The sequence below is a fragment of the Bufo bufo genome, chromosome 1 (genome assembly GCF_905171765.1).
Source record: "Bufo bufo chromosome 1, aBufBuf1.1, whole genome shotgun sequence".
In the NCBI taxonomy this organism is placed as follows: domain Eukaryota; kingdom Metazoa; phylum Chordata; class Amphibia; order Anura; family Bufonidae; genus Bufo; species Bufo bufo.
The window spans coordinates 787,908,279-787,926,696 of record NC_053389.1 but is presented as its reverse complement, the minus strand read 5'-3'; the positions used below and the strand labels follow the sequence as shown (position 1 = coordinate 787,926,696).

General features: G+C 44.0%; 1 protein-coding gene across 3 annotated transcripts in view; it reads right to left on the bottom strand.

Annotated features, from left to right (window-relative positions):
• Positions 1–18,418, bottom strand: part of PDE4A (phosphodiesterase 4A) — a 272,456-nt gene that overhangs the window by 2,514 nt on the left and 251,524 nt on the right. For all 3 annotated transcript variants that reach the window (XM_040414933.1, XM_040414934.1, XM_040414935.1), the window contains 7 exons: positions 14,499–14,677; positions 13,523–13,621; positions 13,096–13,260; positions 5,474–5,573; positions 4,748–4,902; positions 3,574–3,696; positions 2,770–2,952 (listed from right to left, as the gene is read on the bottom strand). In XM_040414933.1, the coding sequence (XP_040270867.1) occupies positions 2,770–2,952; positions 3,574–3,696; positions 4,748–4,902; positions 5,474–5,573; positions 13,096–13,260; positions 13,523–13,621; positions 14,499–14,677 (1,004 nt within the window). The remainder of the gene's footprint in view (positions 1–2,769; positions 2,953–3,573; positions 3,697–4,747; positions 4,903–5,473; positions 5,574–13,095; positions 13,261–13,522; positions 13,622–14,498; positions 14,678–18,418) is intronic.

The window sequence follows — 18,418 nt, the reverse complement described above, 5'->3', positions numbered from 1 at the left end:
CATCCATAACCTATTTGAACAGTAAGGATGCAATAAAGTTCAGGATCACATGAGGAGACCTGTAGCATAATTTATGAGCAGTGGTCACATCTATGAAATCATAGGTGTCCAACTATGGGCAGAAGTCTCACCAAGCACTGGTATGAATGAGGAATCTGCCCATCAATGATGTTCCAGATCAAAGAATGGAGAATTGCCCTAGCTGTTAATAACATAAAACTAGCTAAAAGTTAGGTCACAAGACAAAACCTAAGGTTACGTGAGGGTAGACAAGATCTTCTCTATCTCAATGTCTGCCTCCTCATTCAACATCTGCAGACAGTGAAGCTTCTGTGGAAGCTTCTCGTGGCCGATGCCTCAGCTTTGCGTGATCACAGAAGGCCGACACTTAAGGCCATGTACTGTATGCCAAGTGTTCCCTGCCTTGAGCTCCAGCAGTGGCTTGGCGATGGATACTGATGACCGGAGCTCCTACTGTGACTCAGCACACGTACTTGGACAGCAGTCCAGAAGCATGACGACAGATGACACCATGATGCCCATCAAGACTGTTACATCTGAGGCCAAAACACGCCATGAATGTTCTGCTGGCATTCGTTGTGGCATGGCCTCATATGATCACTGGAAGCTCATGGAAGTATTATTCAGAAGGTAACCCATGGCTTCCCAGATGTAGTGGAGTTAGAACCTTAGCTGTAGGCTTCTACGTGCTGACGAGATTTGTAAGCCACAGGTTCTCCTACTAAAATCTTGACCAGTGGAAAGTTAAAATGTAGGAGAATGGATCTAATTTGGTAAGCGTATAAAGTAGGTGATGACAATATGGCTGCGGATGCTGCACCCAGCTTTTCTGGATTTTTATTTTTTTACCCCTATGTTAGTGATGCACATGTCACTACAAACCTACCTACATGTCAGAATGATGCCATACGTGTGACCAGGGCTTTACTCATAGCTACCAAATGGATCAATCTCCTATATACATTAATATCTATCCAGTGACTCCATATTTGCCCCACTACCGGAGATCTACCAAACTATACATAGACCCATCTATATACAGTCCTGATCAAAAGTTTAAGACCACTTGAAAAATGGCAAAAAAAATCATATTTAGCATGGCTGTATCTTAACAAGGTTCCAAGTAGAGCTTCAACATGCAACAAGAAGAAATAGGAGTGAGACAAAACATTTGTTGAGCATTCAATTTAATGAAAACACAGAATAAACTGAAACAGGCTGTTTTTCAGCTGATCAAAAGTTTAGGACCACACCTCCAAAAAAAAACTAAACCCCCCCCAAAACAGAAATCCAACTTCCAAACATGAACTCAGTAATGAGTAGCCCCATCGTTATTGTTTATCACTTCAAAAATTTGTTTCGGCATGCTTGATGCAAGCGTTTCCATGAGGTGAGTGGGAACATTTCTTCAAGTGGTGAAGACGGCCGCACGAAGGCCATCTACTGTCTGGAACTGTTGTCCATTTTTGTAAACTTCCCTTGCCATCCATCCCCCCCCAAAGGTTCTCAATTAGATTTAGATCAGGGGAACACGCAGGATGGGCCAAAAGAGTGATGTTATTCTCCTGGAAGAAGTCCCTTGTCCTGCGGGCATTGTGTACTGTAGCGTTTGTCCTGTTGAAAAACCCAGTCGTTACCACACAGACGAGGGCCCTCAGTCATGAGGAATGCTCTCTGCAACATCTGGAAATAGCCAGCGGCCGTTTGACGCCCCTGCACTTCCTGAAGCTCCATTGTTCCACTGAAGGAAAAAGCACCCCAGATCATTATGGTGCCCCCTCCACTGTGGCGCGTAGAAAACATCTCAGGTGGGACCCGCTTGTCATGCCAGTAACATTGGAAACCATCAGGACCATCAAGGTTACATTTTTTCTCATCAGAGAATAAAACTTTCTTTCACCTTTGAATGTCCCATGTTTGGTGCTCTCTTGCAAAGTCCAAAGGAGCAGTTCTGTGGCGTTCAAGGAGACGAGGTCTTTGAAGACATTTTTTGTTTTTGAAGCCCTTCAGTCTAAGATGCCGTCTGATGGTTATGGGGCTGCAGTCAGCACCAGTAAGGGCCTTAATTTGGGTCGAGGATCGTCCAGTGTCTTGACGGACAGCCAATTGGTTCCTCTGGCTCAGTGCCGATGAAATTTTTTGGGGTCTTCCACTTGACTTTTTTGTTCCATAACCCTCAGGATCATTTAAGAAATTCCAAATGACTGTCTTGCTGCGTCCCACCTCAGCAGCGATGGCGTGCTGTGAGAGACCCTGCTTATGCAGTTCAACAACCCGACCACGTTCAAAAAGGGAGAGTTTTTTTGCCTTTGCCATCACAAAGTGTGACTACCTGACAAAAAATGACAATGAATCCACATCTTTGCACAGATTTGGCCTTTTAAAGGCATGTGGTCCTAAAATTTGGATCAGCTGAAAAACAGCCTGTTTCAGTTTAATCGTTATTTTCAATTATTGAATGCTCAAAAAATGTTTTGTCGCACTCTCATTTCTTCTTGTAGCATGTTGAAGCTCTACTTGGAACCTTGTTAAGATCCAACAATGAAAAATATGATTTTTTGCCATTTTTCAAGTGGTCTTAAACTTTTGATCAAGACTGTATCTACTCATTTATATATCCACCCATGTCATATATGCCCAAGTCATATCTATCTACCTATGTTTTATCTTCCCATCTATACATATACCCATGTTACATCTATTTATCTCCCCGTTCTGTCCAATCTCTATCCATCCATCTGTCCTCACCTGTGATTTCTCCACAGAGGCCGTGTGCTTGTCACACATGGGGCTGATCTCCATCCCCCTCTCTCGCTCTTTGTCCCCTTGTCTGAAGAACTCCTCCAAGATGCGATCCGTCCACTGACGATACAGCTCGAGTGGTTTGGTCGGGTTGCTGAGATCAGCACAATGCACCATGTTGCGAAGGACCTGTTGCAAGGGAAGGGCAGATCCGTTTACAGCTCCAACTAATGGCAGGAGGTATGTGTGAGTTCACGACTAATCACTAAGAATTACCAATAACTAGACGTCAACTATGACACTGCCTCAAAAAGCCTCATCACTGAAAGCGCCATAAAACGTAATACAAGGTCAGGACACTACATAGTGATAGGTTTGTCTGCAGCCTAGACGAAAAGCTGTGCTACATGTCAAACGCAGCTCTACTACATCTGTACATGCATTTTGTATGTGTAAAAGATGCAGGTAGACAACCAGTAGTGGCAGCCATTCAAGTGCCTATACGCCTTGTCACCTACTGTTCCACAATCACTGAATGGCACATATAGCCAAAGCGCCTGATTCTGTCACATGACATCATGAATGTGATGTCACTATGATGATATATTACAGTGGTTGTACTGATGGGGACTATTTCTGCATCTGCTGTATTTTTTTTTATAGGGGGGGGGGGGGGGTGACCCATCCCACTGTCCCCTTTGTAGGGTAGCCTTTTCATATAGAGTGGAGATGTTCTTTATCTTATTCCTCAGTATTATGTAAAATGTGTATAACTTACATCCCAAGCCTTATGTAAGGTCTGGTACTCACCTGTATCCGGTCTGTGTAGTTATCTAGCAGTAAGACACCAGAACTGGTCACCTTTTTGGTCTCCACCATGGTCTTCAGGTCTGCTAATAAGCTCATGTGTTTGGACATATCTGTTGCCAGGACCTGGAAAGTGAAGACAAAATATCTCAGATATAATATATGTGGTATTCTCTGTCTCTAGTCATGGTACCCCCAGTACTCCCATATACATAGGACCCTGAAGAAGAAGACCCCAGCTTAAGAACTAAATATCTAGCTTTGCGTGGAGCATAATAACCATAAGTACTGCTCTGTAGTATAATACAGGATGTAACTCAGGATCAGTACAGGATAAGTAATGTATGTACACAGTGACTGCACCAGCAGAATAGTGAGTGCAGCTCTGGAGTATAATACAGGATGTAACTCAGGATCAGTACAGGATAAGTAATGTATGTACACAGTGACTGCACCAGCAGAATAGTGAGTGCAGCTCTGGAGTATAATACAGGATGTAACTCAGGATCAGCACAGGATAAGTAATGTATGTACACAGTGACTGCACCAGCAGAATAGTGAGTGCAGCTCTGGGGTATAATACAGGATGTAACTCAGGATCAGTACAGGATAAGTAATGTAATGTATATGCGAAGTTACTCAAATGTAGATACCTATGTCTACCTTTGCTCTACTGCTGCTTGGATCAATGTTGGTCATTCAGATAGATTGACCCCCTAGGACTCCTACTCAACATCAATATGAAAGACTGTGATACTCCAGCTACCTTCACAGTGTCCATGCCATGCGGCTGTGGTCCGAGAGTCATAAATGCTATAGCCTCCATTAAGCTGTGGTGGATCACCAAATACATTCAAAGTTTTTATCTCTTGGGTGGAGTTCACTTTTAATGAATATTTTATCTTTTTGCTTCATTTTTCGGACACCTCCACCCACCCTGGTGTCAGTCTATCCTTACTCCTATGACATAATCCCGCTGTCAGTGTGTGTTAGTCAGACTGTGTCTGCACAGGGCCTGACCCATGTATAATTGATGGAGAGGAGGAAAGCTCTGGTGGAGGTCATACGGTGTGCTGGCTTCTATAAAACCTAATACAAGCAGTTGTGTGACTGCGGAGGAAGCAGTGGCCCTCAGGCCGACAGTGCTGTAAATGACATGTGGCAGCAGTCTCATTACCATGTCAATCACCATCTTCCTCATCATCTGACGTTGGCGTTTCGTCAGGTTCTGGAAAATGTCACAGTTCTCTTCCTGCAGGAGCTTGAATCCCACAGCCAGATGATGGTTCTCCAGCACTGACTCGTCATTGTACATCAAAGCCAGCTCCGAATCTGAGTGTGAGAAAAAGCGTGACCAATAAGTCTTCCAACAGTCAGCTATGTGGAGACATCTGCTATGGCAGACTGGCATAGAGGCAGGATACATGACTACTTTGGGACCAGGCACTGTTAAGCTTGCCAACATACTTTCATAGGGACTACCCGCAGTCACCACCAGGGGGAGCACATGCATACACATGTATACAGTTCTCACTACTAGCTGTATAATTCCATATGAAGGGTGCTCCCCCTAGTGGTGACTGCATTCACACAGAATTGTATCATTTATCAAGTCCCCTGTGTAGAGATATCATGAAATAATCTCAACAGATCTTGACGGTCCTTGGTATAGTCAGTGCTGCAGTGGCACAGCGGTATTCTCCAGCTGGTATGTGCCATATGCCTTGTGATACAGCGCAGCAGTCATTTGTCTAATCCTGCGACTACTTCTATTACACATACGGAGCAGCAGGAGATTGTGCCCCTGTCATTACAGGACAGATGTCCTGCGATGTGCTGCAGATTTTTCATTCACACACAGGACATAAGCTCTTTATCCACACAAGACGCTAGATCCACTTACTTGTATTAATAAGAAACTGATTGGAAACTCCAGGGTGGTCGACGTCATGAATTGCAGCTGCGAACAACGCGGCCAAGATCTCCAGATCTGTAAACACCGCCTGACGGGAGGACATAGAGGTGGTTATTGCACATGTGCTGTGTACATTGTGACATGGAATATGACAGCGGTGTAGGGGTCGGGGATGCAAAGGTGGCAGTGACGCTCGGGCCCTGGTGCCTGAGGGGGTCCAAACACCAGTGCATGTGTGTTTACTGTATGTGTGTGTATATATATATATATATATATATATATATATATATATATATATATATATATACATATATATATACATATATATACTGTATATCTATGAAGGAGTGAGTATGTGTATTTTAGTCTGTGTATGTTCTTTATGTTTATATTGTATATATATATTTATACTACTCACAAAAAGTTAAGGATATTTGGCTTGTGGGTAAAATTTCAGGATGAACCAAAAATGCACTCTGACCTTTACAGGTGAACTTAACCACCTCAGCCCCCCTAGCTTAAACACCCTTAATGACCAGGCCACTTTTTACACTTCCGACCTACAGTACTTTCACCGTTTATTGCTCGGTCATGCAACTTACCACCCAAATGAATTTTACCTCCTTTTCTTCTCACTAATAGAGCTTTCATTTGGTGGTATTTCATTGCTGCTGACATTTTTACTTTTTTTGTTATTAATCGAAATTTAACGATTTATTTGCAAAAAAATGACATTTTTCACTTTCAGTTGTAAAATTTTGCAAAAAAAACTACATCCATATATAAATTTTTCTCTATATTTATTTGATAAAAAAAAAAATGTTTGGGTAAAAAAAAAATGGTTTGGGTAAAAGTTATAGCGTTTACAAACTATAGTACAAAAATGTGAATTTCCGCTTTTTGAAGCAGCTCTGACTTTCTGAGCACCTGTCATGTTTCCTGAGGTTCTACAATGCCCAGACAGTACAAACACCCCACAAATGACCCCATTTCGGAAAGTAGACACCCTAAGGTATTAGCTGATGGGCATAGTGAGCTCATAGAACTTTTTATTTTTTGTCACAAGTTAGCGGAAAATGATGATTTTTTTTTTTTTCTTACAAAGTCTCATATTCCACTAACTTGTGACAAAAAATAAAAACTTCTATGAACTCACTATGCCCATCAGCGAATACCTTGGGGTGTCTTCTTTCCAAAATGGGGTCTTCTAGGGCCCCTAATGTGTGGTAAGTAGTTTGAAATCAAAATCTGTAAAAAATGGCCGGTGAAATCCGAAAGGTGCTCTTTGGAATGTGGGCCCCTTTGCCCACCTAGGCTGCAAAAAAGTGTCACACATGTGGTATCTCCGTACTCAGGAGAAGTTGGGCAATGTGTTTTGGGGTGTCATTTTACATATACCCATGCTGGGTGAGAGAAATATCTTGGCAAAAGACAACTTTTCCAATTTTTTTTATACAAAGTTGGCATTTGACCAAGATATTTATCTCACCCAGCATGGCTATATGTAAAAAGACACCCCAAAACACATTGCCCAACTTCTCCTGAGTACGGTGATACCAGATGTGTGACACTTTTTTGCAGCCTAGGTGGGCAAAGGGGCCCACATTCCAAAGAGCACCTTTCGGATTTCACCGGCCATTTTTTACAGATTTTGATTTCAAACCACTTCTCACGCATTCAGGCCCCTAAAATATCAGGGCAGTATAACTACCCCACAAGTGACCCCATTTTGGAAAGAAGACACCCCAAGGTATTTCGTGATGGGCATAGTGAGTTCATGGAAGTTTTTATTTTTTGTCACAAGTTAGTGGAATATGAGACTTTGTAAGAAAAAAATAAAATAAAAAAAAAATCATAATTTTCCGCTAACTTGTGACAAAAAATAAAAAATTCTAGGAACTCGCCATGCCCCTCACGGAATACCTTGGGGTGTCTTCTTTCCAAAATGGGGTCACTTGTGGGGTAGTTATACTGCCCTGGCATTCTAGGGGCCCTAATGTGTGGTAAGTAGTTTGAAATAAAAATGTGTAAAAAATGACCTGTGAAATCCGAAAGGTGCTCTTTGGAATGTGGGCCCCTTTGCCCACCTAGGCTGCAAAAAAGTGTCACACATGTGGTATCGCCGTACTCAGGAGAAGTTGGGCAATGTGTTTTGGGGTGTCTTTTTACATATACTCATGCTGGGTGAGAGAAATATCTCGGCAAAAGACAACTTTTCCCATTTTTTTATACAAAGTTGGCATTTGACCAAGATATTTATCTCACCCAGTATGGGTATATGTAAAATGACACCCCAAAACACATTGTCCAACTTCTCCCGAGTACAGCGATACCAGATGTGTGACACTTTTTTGCAGCCTAGATGCGCAAAGGGGCCCACATTCCTTTTATGAGGCAATTTTTAGACATTTGGATCCCAGACTTCTTCTCATGCTTTAGGGCCCCGAAAATGCCAGGGCAGTATAAATACCCCACATGTGACCCCATTTTGGAAAGAAGACACCCCAAGGTATTCAATGAGGGGCATGGCGAGTTGATAGAATTTTTTATTTTTTTTTGGCACAAGTTAGCGGAAATTGATTATTTTTTTTTTCTCACAAAGTCTCCCTTTCCGCTAACTTGGGACAAAAATTTCAATCTTTCATGGACTCAATATGCCCCTCACGGAATACCTTGGGGTGTCTTCTCTCCGAAATGGGGTCACATGTGGGGTATTTATACTGCCCTGGCATTCTAGGGGCCCTAAAGGTGAGAAGAAGTCTGGAATATAAATGTCTAAAAAATTTTACGCATTTGGATTCCGTGAGGGGTATGGTGAGTTCATGTGAGATTTTATTTTTTGACACAAGTTAGTGGAATATGAGACTTTGTAAGAAAAAAATAAAAATTTCCGCTAACTTGGGCCAAAAAAATGTCTGAATGGAGCCTTACAGGGGGGTGATCAATGACAGGGGGGTGATCAGGGAGTCTATATGGGGTGATCACCCCCCTGTCATTGATCACCCCCCTATAAGGCTCCATTCAGATGTCCGTATGTGTTTTGCGGATCCGATCCATGTATCCGTGGATCCGTAAAAAACATACGGACGTTTGAATGGAGCCTTACAGGGGGGTGATCAATGACAGGGGGGTGATCAATGACTCTATATGGGGTGATCACCCCCCTGTCATTGATCACCCCCCTATAAGGCTCCATTCAGATGTCCGTATGTGTTTTGCGGATCCGATCCATGTATCCGTGGATCCGTAAAAAACATACGGACGTTTGAATGGAGCCTTACAGGGGGGTGATCAATGACAGGGGGGTGATCAGGGAGTCTATATGGGGTGATCACCCCTGTCATTGATCACCCCCCTGTAAGGCTCCATTCAGATGTCCGTATGTGTTTTGCGGATCCGATCCATGTATCAGTGGATCCGTAAAAATCATACGGACGTCTGAATGGAGCCTTACAGGGGGGTGATCAATGACAGGGGGGTGATCAATGACAGGGGGGTGATCAGGGAGTCTATGTGGGGTGATCAGGGGTTAATAAGTGACGGGGGGGGGGGGGTGTAGTGTAGTGGTGTTTGGTGCTACATATTACTGAGCTGCCTGTGTCCTCTGGTGGTCGATCCAAGCAAAAGGGACGACCAGAGGACCAGGTAGCAGGTATATTAGACGCTGTTATCAAAACAGCGTCTAATATACCTGTTAGGGGTTAAAAAAATCGCATCTCCAGCCTGCCAGCAAACGATCGCTGCTGGCAGGATGTAGATCCACTCGCTCACCTTCCCATCCTGTGAATGCGCGCCTGTGTGCGCGCGTTCACAGGAAATCTCGCGTCTCGCGAGAGGACGCGTATATGCGTCCAGGAGGAATGAATCAACCACCTCCAGGACGCGTCGCTGCGTTCGGCGGGCCGGAGGTGGTTAAAGGGAACCTGTCATCAGCGTTATGCTCTCCATACTAACAGCAGAATAAAGTAGAGACAGGTGAGATGATTTCAGAGATCTGTCATTTATAAGTTAAAAGTAAAGTGGTTGTCGAGAACCAACATCACAATCATTGCAGACTGGCCCTGGAAAAGAGTCCCGGCCACCTGAGAAGAGTCCTGGTTATTCATGAATTCCTGCTCTCCTGCTGATGGCTGACAGTCTTCTACCTAGTTTTCTCCCTTTCTCTCTTGGAGAGAACTGCCAATCATCAGCAGATGGGCGGGAGAGCAGGAGATTATGGATAGCCAGGACTCTTCTCAGGTAGATCTGACTCTGGGCTGCAATGATTATGATGCTGATTCTCGGCAACCTCTTACTTTTAGCTCATGAGTGACACACCGCTGACATCAGCATTTCTGTCACTATTTTAAGCTGCCCTCAGTGAGGTCAGCATAAAGTTGATGACAGACTCCCTTTAATGTGACCTTCTCTAAACTTTTGAATGCACATGTCCAACTGTTCAATACCATTTACATCAGCGCGGTTTGCGTGCTAGACGACCTGCAAGGGTACCTGACCACAGGCGTCATCGTCTTGCATGGGCCAGGGAGCATCTACTGTATGCTGGACTAGGGACCAGTGGGTCTCATTGCTGTTCACTGATGAAAGTTGATTCACGCTGAGCAGAAATGATGGTCGGCAACAATGTTGGCGACGTCAAAGAGAGCGCTATGCATCATCCACTGTTGTCACCAGACAAGCCTTTGGTAGTGGTGGTGGTGTTACAGTGTGGGCAGGTGTGTCTAGTCAATACAGAACCTCCCTACACTTTGTGAATGGCCCATACTACTTGAAGAACATCATTAATCTAGTCATGGTGCCTCTGCAGGAACAACACAGGCCTAATGTCATCTTCATGGAGGACAATGCACCAGCTCATAGAGGTCCATCATTAGGGAACAGCTGCTGGAGACTGGGGGACCTCAAATGGAGTGGCCTGCACTTTTTCCAGACCTGAATCCCATTGAAAACCTATGGGATCAGCTGAGTCGCCATGTAGAGGCTCGTAACTCTGTACCCCAGAACCTCTAAGACCTGATGGCCTCCCTTCAAGAAGAGAGGATGCCATGCCTCAGCAGACAATAAGTCGCCTTGTGAACAGCAGGAGACTTCATTGTGAAGCTGTAATTGATGCTCAAGGCCACAGGACAAGTTACTGAGACACTGACATTTTGTGGGGGTATACCCAGCACTGGGGTTGGCTTTTGTTTCAATAAATGGTTTGAGATGAGGAAATCCCAATTGCTGCTTCTACTTAAAATGCCCGACTTTCATGATATAATATCACTGTAGCGTGAAGTTTTCCATAAATTTCACCTGAAAGCCAAATATCTCAAACTTTTTGTGAGCAGTGTATATATATCAGTCATATATACATCTATGTGTGTAGTGTGCATGTATACAAGTGTGTATAGTGTTGCATGTGTCTAGGTGTGTTCTGTATTATGCATGTCTACATGTGTAGTGTGTGCATGTATGTATTTCTGTGTGTGTAGTGTTTAATTATGGGATAGATAGATAGATAGATTAGTGTAGGAGCTGAGGTGACCATGTCCAACCGTGGTAAAATGAGAGCAGAGCCACAGTCAGAAGTCAGGCACCTATGTAGATTGTAAGCTCTTGCGAGCAGGATAGTGTTTCAGTTGTATATTAGTCTGCAATCCGGTGAGGTCTACTTTGATTTGTACATGTCCCCTCTGAATTGTACAGCGCTGTGGAATATGGTGACGCCATATAAGTAAAGATTCTTCTTATTATGTAGACGTCTTATTTCCCACTCTCTTACTTCTTCATCTTAATACATTATTAAACACGACCCTGAATGGACTTTGAGTATGGATCCTGCAGATGTCTACGCTGCGCTCTAGGCAGAGAGAGAGGTGACCACGTATGACAGGCGCTGGGTCGTGTTACTTGTGACGTCCACGTTGCCATCTCCATCTGTTTACACTGTACATTATTAATATTTTCAGAGGGCTTGGGAGGATAGACTGTAACTCCATCACTGCTACGTGAGGGCATCGCCAACCTTGCCTGTATCGCCATAAACATCGGTGTGCTCATCATCTTCACCTTCTGAGGTTACAAAACCCATGGAGCCGCTTACTGACCATAGTAGTATAGATACACAGGTAGAGTTGGCCATAGCAGTCAGCTACGTGACACTATAGACCAGGGTTCAGCAACCTCCGGCACTCCAGCTGTTGTGAAACTACAACTCCCAGCATGCTCCATTACCTTCTATGAAATTTCAGAGAACAGTTGAAGAGCTTTGCATGCTGGGAGTTGTAGTTGCACAACAACTAGAGTGCCGGAGGTCGCTGAACCTTGCTATAGACGCTGTTTGGCATCACACATAAATTGCTGGCCAATGTATATAATTTTTTTTAGCGCCTCAACATTTTTTATATCGTTTTGGGTTCACACTCTATAACCTTTTACATTCATCCTGTAGTTTATTACACTCGTGTGGATCCCTCATACATATCGTTTTTTTTAAATATTGTATGGACAAGAAACTTCATGCTCAATTATCAGTCTATTGTAATTTTTGGATGATATGCTCTGTTTTATATTCATTTTTTACATAGTTTTTAGGTCATACTATTTTTAGTGTGCAGGCTTATTGTACGGACAGTCCTTTCTACGCCCCCAGGGCTGACTTTGCAATGGCTCCCCAGTCGCTGAATGGATTTGGCTTAGGGCCACTCCATAGCTCCCCCCCTTCCACCATTTTTCACCCTTTCCTTTTGGGTGAACCACCAATCTGCTACTGGAGTAGTCACTGTTCAGTGACAACTGACTCAGATGGGTCACGAGACACAGGTGCATGGCACCAAAGGGGATAGGCAAAATCATGGTCAGTAGATAATAATGCACCTTCACAGGAACTAGCAAGCTACAGAACCTATTGCTCAGGCACCCTCCCACAGGACAGAGAAAGGCTGTGCCTGCCAGGAATGGGTAGACAGACACCAGCAGACCTGGACCACCAAGACACCGGAGCAGGGGGTCAGGGGAGCGTTTCAGTGCCTGTACCCTTGCAGCATATCCTATCCATACACTGCCAGACACCGGCTCTAGGTCGGCATGGGACACCCGTATGGGGCTGATTCTGTTAGACAATTCCTAAATGACCATCATAAACAGACGTATAGGAACATGCACGTTCTCCAGAAGGGAAACATTTAGATCAAACAGAAAAATTATGAGAAAAGCGTATTACAAATGTTTGTCATCATCATCAAAAATTCTACTTAGAATTAGAAAGTGTTGAGTGACTACCAGCCCTCCATAGACATTCGATCCACCAACAGAGATCTAATGTTTATGCCTTGATCGAGTTTATGTCTCCAGGTCATGCTGGAGATGACCCTTCCTTTCATGGCAGATTACAAAGGCACTGGTGCCAAGAAGTATTGTATTCCAATTAAACTCATACCGTTGGCACCCAACCAACGTCATTAGGACTGACAACCTAATGCAACAGATCTGCAGGCTACAAATACAACCATACAAGCAAAGAGAAAAGTAGGTTTTAGTGGCAGGTCAGCCCATTAGTCCACTTCTTCTCTTTGCTCAAGAACAATTATACACAAAACAACCACGTGAAACACTCTCGGGTCTCTTACGTCTAATGCTGGAGTGGAGAGAAGCACGTGAGTGGACTGTGTGACGTCAGCGGCATGCAAGCTGTTGTGGTATGCCACGTCGGCATGGTAGTGATCTTCTAAGGTCATCATGTAAGTGATTAGTGCCTCTACGGGGATCTTAAAGGTCTTACATAACTCTCGCTCCTGTGGAAAAAAAGAAAGAAACATATGGGTTAAGAAGATCTAATGGAGGACAAGAGAGAAGTCACTGGTAGGTAACCTTCTCCAGGTGGCAAGAAATGCTAGGAGTTGTAGTTTCTCAATATTTGGAAGCGGAGAGCCTAAAGAAGTCAGGTCTTCTCTACCTTACTGGCCATCACATTGGATAAACTAGGGGCAGAGGGCCATGTTAGGGTCTGTTTTCCATCAATATCACCCATGCCCCAATACTGCACATACAGCTCACCTGAAATATGGTGTACATGATACAGCCCAGCGGACGGTTATTGGAATATTCTGCCACTTGGAAGATATTAAGGCCCCACTTGTTTAAATTATCCAATTCCTGAAAAATTAGCAAAAGACAAATCAATGTTAATTTATTGGACATTTTTATCTGGACAAAATGTACATTCCCCGGCACCATACTAGCAAGAGCTCATCTATCAGGCTCTTCCTACACTCCCTTTTTCGTTAGCAGTGTCCCTCAAAAATAAGACAAGTACAGGGTGTCTAGCTGCTGGGATCCCCATCAATCAGCTTAATCTGACGGGAAACTCATCAGCAACTGTTCAATTCCTCTGCAGTGCCACCACTGGAGAAATGAAGAATTACACAGTATCCATTAAAATCAACAGTCTGTCTATGTAATGTGGGTCCTCCACAGTAATGGACGCTCTTTGTAGCTACTCTCTACTCTGGCTATTAGATGAGGTTCCAGATTGGGAGACCCCCATCTGTTAACTTAGAATTCCATAATAGTGTAATAAAAAATTGGGTTTCTAAGGGCTCTTTTACATTGCCTGAGGATCCGAGCAATTATTGGGAACAATCGTTCCGGATAATTGGCCCGTGTACAGGAGCCACCTGATCACACAAAAAATGAGCAAAGAGCTTGTTTGTCAGGAGATCTCATCTTTCATGCGCACCTAAAACCATCTTTCTGGGTGGCACATTGCCCTGTGTAAACAATGGATGAGCTGGCAAGAACAGGCAAAGTGAATCGGGGACAAACATTCATAATAATGATCATTTGTCCTCCACTCATTTTTCATCAGGCAAGGTTAGAGGTGGATTTCTTTTTCTTAAAAATAGTGATATGTTCTGGTGACAATGAAGGCGGCAATGGTGCCATATGGAAGAGAGTCGTGTGGCCAACTCCTTAAAGCAACCATTCTACTACACCCTTGATAAACCTCCCCCATTTATACCCCGGGCTGTACCTTTTCAAGAGGTTCCTCCTGGTCAGTCTTCACTCCAAAACGAGGTATTGTAGAGTTGGTCAGGCTGGAGCTGTGCGTGAGCTTCTTGACGCCACTGATTTGGCACATGGTCTGCTGTTTCTTCTTTTTCTCCCGCTCCTTCTGTGTTGGGGAAGGGATCTCCACATCGTTCTGTTTATCTGTAAGACATCATTTGGTGAAATTTACTCTCCCCCTCAGTATAAGCTGCATGTAATTCAGAATACTTAATATCTACCCCTTCTGCGCCCTACTGCCACTTTGTTCTCTTGGAAGATTTTGCAGCTTTTTCCCAGTGCAGATAAGGCGAACCTCAAGAGGTGGGTTGGTAACGAAAGGACGAGGTGAACCAGAGGTAATTCCATTGAATCTTGCCAGAGCACACTAACGGATGGGTCTGCTCTGTGAGGTGCACGAGATGCTCTGAAGACCCAGGGGAAGGGACAGCGGGGAACTCTGGATTTAAAGGGCACCAGGGACACCTGTTGTAAGTTTCCTAATAGCCGTCTTACAGGAAGGATGGTGAAAACATGTCGTTTACAGGCTTCAGGACGCGTTACTATGATCAGATCGTGTGTCTTATGGGAAGAGATTGCACTATTTATGTGGCAGAATTAACACGGCCATCTGTGTTGCTATCATTACGCTAGTAGTTACTGGTTTCACTCAATGTAACTTTGCCAATCTTCACCTCCCCCGTCCAGGGGAATACACAGCTGTAAATGAGTATACGGTTTCACAGCACACAGAACACAACCCCAGAACCCTCTAACCCCATCCATACTTTTCCCATCACAGCTTCTTGCAAAGGAATCTACTGAATGACGCAACTATACGAACTTTGTGGCAACTGCCCAGGAAGCTATTAAGGTAGTGTTAAGTCTTATTGACTAACTTTATCTAGTCTAAATACGGCCGTCATGGCATGCTAGGAGTTGTAGTTATAAACCACAGTGTCTCGAGGCACTGGACTGAACTCTATTATGCAGATGTCTCCGGTGGGACAGCTCACGGCTGCTCCCTTTTTTTCCCACAGCTGACACTTTTTAAAAGGAAAACTAAATATACGCTTAGGACCGGCAGACAATCGCCAACGCGTTTCACATCTTTCCCACATCATAGGTTTATTAATACACGATGGGAATGTGGCGAGTCAGCATGAGAAGCACGAATCACATAAACCTTCTGACCAACCCAACGTCTGACATCCTGAGGTCATTATATTCCCGGTAAGGGAATCCCGGGCTGTAAAAAATAAATAAAAAATCTAATGTGGTGAGGGCCCCAAGACAAGGGAAGATGTCAAGGTTATGACTGGGACACCAAACGACACAGCATCGCTCAACTACGGTTCCAAGTAATTGAACAGGTTAAAATCCCTAGGAGAGGCGGTGACATTAGCAGAATCCTTAAAAACAGAGAAGCATTCTGGATCCACCAATTCCAGACGCTAGAACCAAAGGGTCTCAACCGCGAATATGAACCAGGAAGCTTTATTTAACAAACCAATGTGGTTTATATGTGGATACGTCTATGCACTATTGCTGTAATCATCTGGTTGCCTCTGATATATTACCCTTAATGATATACATGATTATTCGTTATTTTATGAATTAACTGATATTATTCTCCTTACAGATGAGGTACTAACCCTCTTGCCTGTGATGAAGCCGCATTCTATATCCTTTTATAGTCAGTTTCATCCTATCTGCACTATACCCCCCTTTTCTCCTTAGACCCACGGTCATACTTCCTCTATATACTACATGAGCTCCCCAGCCTTCGCTCCTATCTTTCTAGCGCATGCGCTGTACACAGCACCCGCCATCTTTGAAGTTCCCGACGCCCCAGCTTCCCGCATTCCGGCGCATGTGTGGTACCAGCGCGACGTCACTTCCCCGGTCTTCTCCCCTGCATACGGCGCGCCGCGCTCTACTCCCAGCGACGCCTACCTACCATGGTCCCCGCGTACTCACCGGAATGAGAAGGCAGCGGGCCACTGTACCCACCCCAGTCCCACCCCCACTCTGGCACACCCTATTTAAAGGCACAAGCCACGCTCCCAAACATGACGCCACAACACAGGGCAACAGCCTACATCCCACAAGCGCCCTCTAGGCCACAGAGCCCCCAAACTACGGACCATAGCAGTCCACATTGAAGTACCAGCACACAAGAGGCTCATCCAGGTAAGGATACCTACATCTCTATAGACACCTGCATCTCTTTGGTTGTTAAAAGGCCACCCTAATCTGCATACTAAAGGTCTAAATGTCCTCACAACTGTAACACCTTACCCAGCATGCCTATACCCTGTGCTCAACCTTGTTTTATATATGTATTATGTTTCATATCTGTATAAGTTCTCATTACTGCATGAAATGTCCGGTTACTTCCAATATAACAGTCTGTTCATGTCAAGATTTAAAAAGGTAATTTCCCTTAACATACGGCCGTGATGTACTTCGGCAACCTACTACCATCCGGATTCACCTGAGGGTATCCTCCCAAGTACACGGACAATTTATATGGGTCTCCGTCACACCTAGCACATGATCGCCCGAGACTCTTCACCTCAATAGGATGACCACCCGCTAATTCAAATCTTGTACTGTATTTAAATCACTATGTACAGTACAGACCAAAAGTTTGGACACACCTTCTCATTCAAAGAGTTTTCGTTATTTTCATGACTATGAAGGCATCAAAACTATGAATTAACACATGTGGAATTATATACATAAGAAACAAGTGTGAAACAACTGAAAATATGTCATATTCTAGGTTCTTCAAAGTAGCCACCTTTTGCTTTGATTACTGCTTTGCACACTCTTGGCATTCTCTTGATGAGCTTCAAGAGGTAGTCCCCTTAAAGAGGACCTTTCACTACTGTAGAAACTAAAAACTAACTATATCAGTGGGCAGAGCGGTGCCCAGGGGTCCCCCTGCACTTACTACTATGTCTGGGCGCCGCTCCGTTCGCCCGGTATAGGCTCCGGTGTCTGCGCTCCCTCTGACTGATTTCTTGTATGAGGCGTGTCCCTTGCTGCAGCGCTGGCCAATCGCAGCTGTGTATCCACCTGACTTCTCCTCAACGCAACTGATGGTCCCAACCCCATTTATAAGGCAAGAAATCCCACTTATTAAACCTGACAGGGCACACCTGTGAAGTGAAAACCATTTCAGGGGGCTACCTCTTGAAGCTCATCAAGAGAATGCCAAGAGTGTGCAAAGCAGTAATCAAAGCAAAAGGTGGCTACTTTGAAGAACCTAGAATATGACATATTTTCAGTTGTTTCACACTTGTTTGTTATGTATATAATTCCACATGTGTTAATTCATAGTTTTGATGCCTTCATAGTCATGAAAATAAAGAAAACTCTTTGAATGAGAAGGTGTGTCCAAACTTTTGGTCTGTACTGTACATCGTAAATATTGCACTGTCACTAATTATTGCCTTATCTTGTATAACTGTTCCAGTGATCTGAGGAAGGCCATATGCCGAAAAACGTTCAATTTATGTTAACTGGAAAACGGCCTATGCAATAAAGTACTGCACTTAAAGCAAACAAGTGGATTTCAGGAGTCTTTCTCTACATATGACTGGGATACCGACATCAGGACTGTAAATTGGAGAAACACTTAAATTAAGTTGACATGGCCGGATGATTGTCCTGGTCAGGATGTAGCTGTGTCCCATTTATATAGATTGTGGTTAGAAAAATAGAAGATCTGACACCTGTCAATCAAAAAACAGCCTAATTTCTAATGAAAATGGCTGCAGTATGTGAGAGGTAAGTCAAGGCGGCTGGGTTTATGTAAAGTGAATGCATATCGGTGCTTGGATTTCCTGCTCTGAATGAGGCAGAGAGAGCTGCTTGTTTCAGAGAACTGTTCAGATG